This window comes from Chenopodium quinoa, unplaced genomic scaffold (assembly GCF_001683475.1).
Source record: "Chenopodium quinoa cultivar QQ74 unplaced genomic scaffold, ASM168347v1, whole genome shotgun sequence".
NCBI classification, from domain to species: domain Eukaryota; kingdom Viridiplantae; phylum Streptophyta; class Magnoliopsida; order Caryophyllales; family Amaranthaceae; genus Chenopodium; species Chenopodium quinoa.
This window is the reverse complement of record NW_018744537.1, coordinates 3,016,488-3,026,503: the sequence shown is the minus strand read 5'-3', so window position 1 is coordinate 3,026,503 and position 10,016 is coordinate 3,016,488. Positions and strand designations below refer to the sequence as shown.

At 39.9% G+C, this 10,016-nt stretch overlaps 1 protein-coding gene across 1 annotated transcript; it reads left to right on the top strand.

The window, feature by feature from the left end:
* The first annotated feature begins 6,963 nt into the window (after positions 1–6,963).
* On the top strand, positions 6,964–9,129 carry LOC110698671 ((R,S)-reticuline 7-O-methyltransferase-like). The gene is made up of 2 exons (XM_021876168.1): positions 6,964–7,858; positions 8,486–9,129. Exons 1-2 carry the CDS (start codon positions 7,061–7,063, stop codon positions 8,783–8,785), a joined length of 1,098 nt encoding a protein of 365 aa, XP_021731860.1. The 5' UTR covers positions 6,964–7,060; the 3' UTR covers positions 8,786–9,129.
* The last annotated feature ends 887 nt before the right edge of the window (positions 9,130–10,016 follow it).

Genomic DNA, 10,016 nt, shown 5'->3' with positions numbered 1-10,016 from the left:
CACACGAGCCGAGCTAGATGGACCCCATCTTAGCTTACAAACTTCGGGGAGATATTCCCGAAGACAGGAACTTAGCCTCTAAGATGAAGAGAATCAGCTCAAGCTTCATCATCTTCAGAGGGGAGCTTCTAAAAAAGTTCTTTTCAGCCCCGCTATTAAAATGTGTGGGACCAATAGATGCTGATTATATCCTTCGGGAGATTCATCTCGGTCTCTACGAAAACCACATAGGGGGAAGAGTCTTAGACCATAAAGCGCTAAGGGCTGGATATTATTGGCCAACCATGGTCCTGGACGCTAGCGAGCTAGTCTGAAAATGAGAAAAATGCCAAAAGTTCACACCAGTCATCCATCAGTCATCCCGAGATCTTCAGCAAATTCTGAATCCTCTCCCATTTGATCAATGGGGACTAGATATTTTGGGACCATTTCCCGATGCTCCATACCAAAAAAGATGGTTAATAGTCGGCATGGACTATTTCATCAAATGGATTGAAGCCGAAGCAGCAGCTCGAATATAACAGAGCAAACAATCAGAAAATTGATCTGACAAAGCGTCATCACTCGCTTTGGGATTCCGAAGGTCTTTGTCTTTGGTCATGGGAGACAATTTGATAATTTGCCACTAAGGCGGTACACAGGTCAGTTCGGCATTAAATTGGCATATTGTGCAGTTTGTCATCCGCAGAGTAATGGTCAAGCCGAAGCTGCAAATAAACAAATCCTCAAATCCTCAACGCTATCAAGAAGAGAGTTGAAGATCAAAAGTCCAAGTGGATAGAGGAACTTCCGGGAACTCTCTGGTCACTTCAGACAACAAAAAAAGAGGCAACGGGCCATTCACCATTTGATCTAGTGTATGGATCTGAAGCCGTCCTTCCAATGGAAATTGGCTCAGCAAGTCTCCGAGTGAATCTCTTCTTAGCCGAAGAAAATGAACAACTCATGAAAGAGTCCCTTGACTTCTTAGACGAGATCAGAGATTCGGCTCGAGATAAAATGGTTGCATACAAGCAGAGAATCAACAAATTTTACAACCGAGGAGTCCATGCAAGACTTCTCAAAATTGGGGATCTTGTTCTTCGGAATGTCGCTACTGTATAGAAAGGACACATTCATGGGAAAATCTCAGCCACTTGGGAGGGACCCTATGAAATTTATGATAAGCTTCAGCCAAGAACATACTGACTCCGGCAGTTGGATGGAACTAAGCTGAAAAACCACTGGAATGCCGATGTACTTAAGAAATATCATGTGTAAAGCCCTTTAGGGAACAACAATCTATGTAAGTGCATCTTTATTATTGATGAAAGGCCTTTGAGCCACCATTTATTCAAATTCAGCAAGTTTCTATTTTCTCAGTCTTCAATGGTTTTTGAAAAAATTCAAGGTTTTCGTTTGGTGTTACCCGAAGTATTGCCTAATAAGGCATTGTACTTTGGTAAGCCGTAAAACCTACCAAGATGAGGATAAATGATAAACCGCCGAAGTATTGCCTAATGAGGCATCGTACTTCGGATGAATCAGTTCCTCCGGGCAAAGAGGCCATAGGCGCATCCGAAACATTGCCTAGAAAATAGGAGCTGATAAACCCCTGAAGTATTGCCTGATGAAGCATTGTACTTTGGATGAGTCAGTTCCGGGTGATGATCGCATTTCCGAAGTATTGCCTAGTGAAGCATTGTACTTCGGATAGATCATTGCCTTGGCATTGTGTCTCAGATAGTCGTTCCCTTAGATGAATTATAAGGATCAGGATATATTGTTCTTGAAGCCTTAAGGCTTCTGAACTACGAAATCAGATCCCTCAAAAACAAAATAGAAGAGAAAAGAAAAATGAGCAGAAACTCGGCTATACCAAAAAGTTGAAGCAGTCACCTAAAAAACCTGAAGATCTCATTTTCAGATTTCTAAGTGGGGGCAAGAGGCACTCAGCTAGCCAGTTCCAAGCCGAAACTTAGTACTTAGAAATTTTTTGAAAAAGTTCAAAGAAAAACTAAGTATAAGGAGCAAGGCAAAAGGAATGAAAGCAAATCAAGAAGTTTTCAGCTAAGAATATTTCCAAGCCGAGATTTAACAAAACGAGGCAATGGAAGAAATAAGCTGAGAGAAACTTCAAATTAATTCAAATTGGGGGTTTCAATGTCAAGTACAACGAAATCTTAAATCGGCAGCCGCCTACAAGCGGAAAACACAACTGCCGAAACTAGTACAAATACTTAGAAAATAAGCAAAAATAAGTTTGTACAATGCATGGCGAGTTGAAGCAAAAGAAAGGCAAAAACAAAGCAGATGCAGTAATAATATCATTTAAGTACATGTTGACCCACAAGATTCTACAGACGACTGCCCGAGTTCCTATGCTTCGGCGTTTTCCAGATCAGCACTAGGAGCCTTCGAGGTCTCAGCAGCAACAGAGGATGAAGCAGGCTGAGCAGTGTCTTTCTCTTTCATTGCAGCCTCTTTTTCTTCTTCTCGGGCCTCAATCTTGGCAAGACGAGCAAGAAAGGCGAGCTCGGCTTCATGAGGAGTTAACAGGTTGGGATGGTTAGGAACCATTGACCATTCTTCGGCCACATCCCAATTTATGCCTGGATCAGCATGGAAGGCCAGGTGCCAAGCAACTTTAAAGTCGTTATCAAAACCCTCATCATACTGATTTTGGGTGTAGATTCGGACTTTCAGCGAGTTCTGGGCAGCCTTAAGATCTTCTTTAGCCTTCGCAGCTTCATTAGTTTGGACCTCAAGCTGGCTTTGGACTCCCTTTAGCTCAATCTTGGCATTGGAAAGGTCAGAATCCTTAGCCTTCAACTGATCGCTGAGTCGCTGAACTTCAGCCTCAAGATCAGCCTGCTTCGTTTTGAACTCCTTGGCAATCATCTGCCGAACTTTTGCCTCTTGTTTCATTTTTCTTCTATCCGAGCCTTGAAGCTCAGAATATCAATAGCCCCATATTCCTGGATTAAGGCATGGCCTTCTTCAATCCAAGGAAAAATGGTTTGCTCGATCTCTCGGCAGAAGTTTCGGAAGCTGGCCGCCATCTCATCCATCCGAGATTGGCTCGCCGTAGATTCCTCCTCTGCCTTTTTGGTTTTTCAGTTCGGCTAGCCGAGCTCAGCAATCAGCCTCCTCAACTTTATCTTCAGCTCCTCGTTCAAACCCGCAGCCATGACGTGGTTATGAACGGCCTACAAGGTTCAAAGACAAGTTAGCCGAGGAAAAGGACTTGAGCAAAAATTTGAATAAAATAACTTAAGAGAAAACAAGCTTAATGAAAACGAAGCAAAAGCACTTAAGCAAAAAGTTTAAGTAAAGCTACTTGCATTAGTTGTTTGTGGTTCTCAACAAAAGGGTCTAGCACCCTCACAAAAAGTTCGGCCGCTCCAGCAGCGGCCCGAAAAGTCCAGATCTTTGCCCTTTCCAACTCGAAAAGGCCAGACAAATCACCAAAAAACTCGACATCCGAGTTTCGGTGAGAGGGCAGATTGTTCCTAACAGCCTCCAAAACAGTTAAAAGAGGGGCGGACTTAAACCCCATGTCTAAAGATTGGAAAGTCCGGAAAGAGTTCCCAGCAGAAGCTGAAGGAACATCAAAACTCTTGGGATCTTCAACTCTTTCTTCAGCTTCCTAAAAGTTTCTGGCCTCCCATCCAGAATTTGAATTTCGTCATCCTCGGCCTGCACAATTAGTGCATCAGCCTCTTTCTGAACCTCATTAGCGAAAGGTTCAGCCATGTGCCGAGGAGAGGAACTTGTGATGGGAGGAGTCCTTTGCTATACTTCTTCCTCTCGATTTTCGGGAGGAGGGGGAGTCTTCTCTTCGGCCGCCTTAGCCTGGCCCTCATCCAGCCGAGGTCTTTTGTAGGGGGCTCAACAGTCGGGAACTGTCCCGGATTTACTACAGCCCTCCTTCTTTACCCGACCATGTCTTTAGCTGAAGATTCGTCTAAAGAAGATGATGCTTTATACAGCAGAAGAAACAGGGGGGCAAAGAGCGATATCAGCATCATCAAAAAAAAAAAAAACTTCAAGCCGCCGAAACTTAGTACTTAGAAAAATTTTGAAGAAAAATTCGAAAGAAAAAAGTAAGTAGAAGGAGCAAGGCAAGGAGAAAATGAAAAGAGAAAAAGCATTAAGGCTCACCGAAGTCTTCAGCAGTTGCTCGTCCTCAGCACTGAACACGTTGGGTTCAGCAACAAAAGTTTGCGGCTTAGCACCTTGCTCAGAAACTCTGGCAAAGATTCCAGCCCTTACACTAGCAGCACCAGTTGCTGCTTGTTCTTCTAGACCTAATAAAAAAAATGGGTCCCTCTTTAAGAACCAGGGTTTCTGCCCTGAATATTCAGTAGGCTTGACTATCTCAAGCGTTGGCAGGCGCAGTGAAGGGGCCCTAGCCGAAGGATTGGTTATGGTTGGGGCGTTCCTCGTCACTCGCCGAGCAGCGTTGATAGAGTTTATTGTAGTCAAGGCCGCAATTCCCTTCTTGCAGCAGTGAAAAACCAAATGAAAAAGGTTATTCTACATGAAAGAGCACAGCCAATAAAAACAGAAAGAAAAATAAAAGAAAAGCAAAGGCCTTCGACCCCAGCCGAACTTCTTAACATCCTGGTACTTTCTGCTGAGGCCGACAGCAGCAAGTATCTTCTCCTTGAAGATATAATGATAGCAGGGCAACCAAGTCTCCGGCACATGGGTCATTCGGCCAGTTCCCCCTGGATTCTTCTTTTTGCCAAAGAGAGTCAGTATCTCCTTATCTTCGGCTGAGAACTCATCCGGGCCGATGGCTTTCATTTTCGGATCTGGCATTCTCAGATGCCTCGGCCCTCCAAAATAGTTCGGGTGGTCCTCCTCAGCAGGAGCCCGAATCCATATCCATTAGCCTCGCCAATCTTTGTCAGAGGTATCGTTCGGCCAAGTGGTCAAAAACCCTCTTTGGATCTCAATTCTCCACCATCCTGGGCCATGGTGCTCATCCGATTGCTGATTCGGCATCAGCTTATGCAATTTTCGAAAAACGTGGATGCTCGGCTCAAATCCATAGAAGAGACACACCAAAAGGAATGTCATGGCTCTTCGGATGCTGACCGGGGTTAATTGGCACAACGAAATGTTGTACCCATTCAGCACCTCCACAATGAACGCATGCAAGGGGAACCTAAGCCTAAATTGTAGCTGCCTGGTATACAGTCCGATGTAACCAGGAGGGTGCCTGTGAATCCTATCCTCGGGCTACTGACATTTGGCACCATTACTCGTCTTCCTCCATTATACCGTAAAATACTTCGATCTTCTTGGCAAAGCAATGGAGGGCATTTCCGTTGACCCACCAGTCATACAGAGCAGTGTTCATCAACCCAAAGTTCTCGGGCGAGTTGTACCATTCGGTGGCACAAGATGGCAGCCGCCGAGGCCCATGCGCTGAACCACTACTGGAAGTGCTCGCTTCTTCCCAGCCACGGCTAGGCACCGAAGCCAGTGGTATCGCAGCAATAGGGGCATCCCCAGAAGAAACCTTAGCTTCTCTCCTAGGGCAAGAGGTTCGGTTGCTTAGAGGGGGCTACTGCCCAAGTGGCTGGCTGCGCCGAGCACCCAGCTGAGGAACTGCCTCCTCTTCAGTTACCATTGGTCTTTTTCCTCGGTCTTGAGCCATTTTTGTGAAAATCGAGAAATCGGGAAAAAGGGGAAAGCTTTGAAAAACAAGGAAATCCGAACAAGTTTCGGAGAAAATAACCTTTATCAGACTCGAAATTTGCCGATCTATACGTTCGGAGCAACGAATTTCAGTCAAAAGCTCAGAATTGCAGAAAATAAAGGGAAAGAAAGTAATCAGGTTCTCAAGGGTGTTAGCGAAATTCAAGGAAACAGTGTTTGCGAAAAGTGATTAAAGAAAGTGGAGAGGGCGGTTCAAATAACTTGTTGGGATCAAGAATTCCAAGAGTTAGAACCGCCAAAAACCCCACTAATTCTACTTAAATACAACCATTAAACACTTTCCCAAGCTAACCACCCATTAAACCTTCCACCTTCCCTAATTATTCTCCTTAAACAACAGTTATTACATCATTAACTGTCCAAATTCCAGGTTCAAATTACAATCATTTGTTTCCCTCCATTTCGCAAGTCAAAACTTGACCTGTCATCCTTCCGAATCGGGTCTAGGAGGGCAAGTTGTTTGGGTCCAATTCAGTCAATCTAATTGGGCCAGTCCAAATGATTTAATTACAAAAACCCAAAGCAAGGTTCAACTCTCCAAAAGCATGCTAAGTTAGTCAAGCCCAGTCAGCATGGCAAGCCTATCTAACTTGTGGCCCAGTTCACCAATTAAGCAAGGTATAAAAGCCTTCAATTGACTTCTCTTACATGGATGCACAATAAGCCTCAAGCAATTAATTCTCTTGCGTAGCTTTCTCTCTCAATACACTGAACTGGCTTTAGCATCGGAGGGGCCTTCCTCGGCAACCACCCCCGAGACTAGTTTGCTGTGCAGGAAATCCTCGGTCCATTCACCACTTGGACCGAGATCAGTCTTCTCCCTCGAAAAGGACCGGCCGAAGGTCCCATTGTTTTCATACTGAAACAAGTTTAAATTAGTTAGTTTAAAAAATTAAAAAAAAAAAAACTATATATTCATGTTTTATTTTGTTAAAATGTTAAATATAAAACGTTTGGTAAGCCAACAACGAACACAAAATTAAAGTGGCTTATAGTCAATGGAGTGATACGGAGTACAAAATTATGGGTCAAAGAATTAGAAATAATAAATTGTAAACATTGCATCACAATGATTATGCTATCAAAAAATAAAGTTATTGCTTAGTAAGTTAGAAAACAGGACATTTTAATAAGATGAACGAGTTCCATGAAATCGATGGATATATTAAAAAAAAAAATTAGCTACCTACAGCATGACAAAAATAAAAATAAAGTCAACAATTTATAAACTATAAATTTATCGTACTTATACCTCATAACAACCCAAACTAATTAAGCAATTAGAGCTTTTAAGAAAAATAATTTTTTTTTTTTTAAAAAAAAGCCCTGAAAAACAAACCTAAGAAAAATGGAGAACACAAATAATGAAAATTATGAGAAAATTGATTTCTTACAAGCTCAAGAAGAGGTGTGCAAACACCTCTTTGCCTACGCAGATAGCCTTGTGCTTAGATCTGCCATTGAGCTCCGCATTGCGGATATCATACACTCCAATGGCCAACCTATGAGCTTGTCCGAACTCGCCTCGAAACTCGAGGCACCCTCCCCAAACCTCTCATCTCTTGCACGCATCATGCGTGTGTTAGCCCGAAAGAAAATCTTCACGGTTAATTATGAGAAATTGTCTTTGTCGCCGGGTGATGATGAACCCGGCGTAGCCTTGTATGGACTAACCCCAACCTCAAAGTGCCTCTTGCATGATCAAGAGTTAAGCTTTGCCCCTATTTTTCTAACCTTCACCCACCCTGTGATGGTGGATGGATGGTTCGAAATAGGCCGTTCGATTAAGGAGGGAGGAACGCCTTTCGAGTTGGCTCATGGTGCACCATTATGGGAGATGACATCTAAGGATGCCAATGTTAATAAGTTGTTTATTGCCGGCATGACCGCGGCTTCTAATACATCCTTAGATGCCATCATAAGTGAGTATAAGGATGGGTTTAATGGGATGGAAGGTACACTTGTTGATGTTGGGGGTAATGTTGGAAAGGTGGTGTCTTCCATTGTTAAGGCATACCCTCATATTAAAGGTATAAATTTTGATCTTCCTCCTACTATTGCAAATGCTCCTCAATACCCTGGAGTTACTCATGTTGGAGGAGATATGTTTAAGGAGATTCCTTCTGCTGATAATGTTATCATCAAGGTATGTTGAAGAACAAATAAACAATCTCATTGTTTCTTAATAATGTTGTTCCTTTTATTTGATTTCTTTAGTTTGCTAAACCTAGAAAAGTTGACTTATTGATCCAAATTTTAATTGAGATCACTTGACCAGCTAATTAGAAATGATTTGACTACTCGAAATAAATTATTTGAACTTAAATTATTTTTACAGAACTTAAATTATTTTTACTGAACTGAAATTAATTTTACTAAACTGAAATTACTTTTGCTGAATTGAATTATTTTTACTAATTCTCTATTGTATTTCTTCTTTAAAGAAAATAAACAGGGTCTTATTAGACTATTAATTGTTTATAAATATACTTCGTATTTGGTTAAAATTTAACTATGTCTTAAAAATTATTAATATGCTACAGAAAAGGTAATAAGCTGTATAACAACTGTCAAATAACCAAAACAAATCAATATTCTTACGTAAACTGGCTTTTCATTTCAAACAATAAGAAAGTCAATAACCAAAAACATATTTTGACTGTTTTACCAAGTTAAAAAAAGTCAGGCCAAAATCCATTGAAAAAACATTAGTCAAACATATTCTATAACATCAATTCAATTAATATCATTGCTTATTTTTTGTTGAATGAAGTCCGTTTTACATGATTGGGGCGACGAGGAAGCATTGCTCATCCTAAAGAAGTGTCAAGAAGCAGTTGCTGAAAAGAAAGGAAAGGTGATCATTGTGGACATGGTTCTTCATCCCGATCGCCACGCGATGTTCGACGATGCATCCATAGCCCTTGATCTCTTGATGATGGTGACTTTTAGTGCTAAAGAGAGGACTGAAGATGAATGGAAGAAATTGTTGAATGAAGCAGGATTTACTCATATTAACTTCATACCACTTCATACCTCAATGTCATTCTCAATAATTGAGGTTTTTAATTAAATCATCTCCAGAGATTTTATTGCATTGAAGCAAACCATGCGTTATTGATTGAAAATAAAGAATGCCAAAGTTTATGTATTCTAATAAGTTTAAGTCAACATTGCGTTACATGGACGGTGCCTTATGTTATTACAAAGTATAATATTAAAAAATTGTAAGTTGTGTGATAAGGAGTAATATATTGTGTGGAAATTGAAATACGATTTGTCTCGTTAGAGTATGGAGCGGAGCGTTGACTTTCTTTCATTTTGGCTATGGAAAGTGATGTTACATGTGTTACTGTGTAATATGCCATTCGATTTAGTCATCATATTCAAACTGTAATGAACATTACTTCTCGAGTATCCATTATTTACATCGAATTTTATTTTTTACATGTTCTTTTTTCACTATATATGTTTTTTGTTTGATACGCAAACATCTTTTTAGGGGCGGTGTTTTTTTATACAGTAGCGGCAAAAAACTTATTCAAATGCATGCAAATAATAATAATAATAATAATAATAATAATAATGTCGAATTTTTGCCTCAAATATCACCTTATTATCAAAAACCTTCAAAAGTACTTCTTTCGTGTTTAAATAAATAAAACGTTTTTCTTTTACAGCCGTATTTAAATAAATAAAACATTTCCTTATTTAATAACTTCTCTCTATCAATAACATAATACTAAAACAGATACCAAGAATGACACGTGTCACTTTCTGGTGTTGTTTTTTCCCTCCAAAACTACCCCCTTTCTTTTAATAGCGTAGTGCCTGTGCGATGCACGGTTTATAAATTAAATTACTAGTCTCATAGGAAAAAAACAAATATAATTCAATTAGTAATAAAGAGCTCATTTACTAATGGTCGATACAAAAATAAAGGAACGTAATTTGAATAGTATTTTAAGTTATTTGTATTTTTTTATAAATTTATTTTATTAATTGAAAAATAAATTAATATTGCTCCACATAACTATGTAAGAGAAGTTGACTCATTCATTTCCTATCTCCCGTAGAGAAAAAAAAACTAAAATTTTCTTGTCATACCTTCCACTTCAGTAGCTACAACCTAATACGAAGTACATGTTTTACCTGTCGTATTCACAAAAATCTTTAATTATTATTATTATTATATTAAATTTAGCATAAATTTTCCTTGGAAAATATTTTTTAACTTTTAAATGTATATTTTTTTTTTATCTAAGTTAATTTAATTTTACGTTAGGTTTGTATAGTAAAATTTA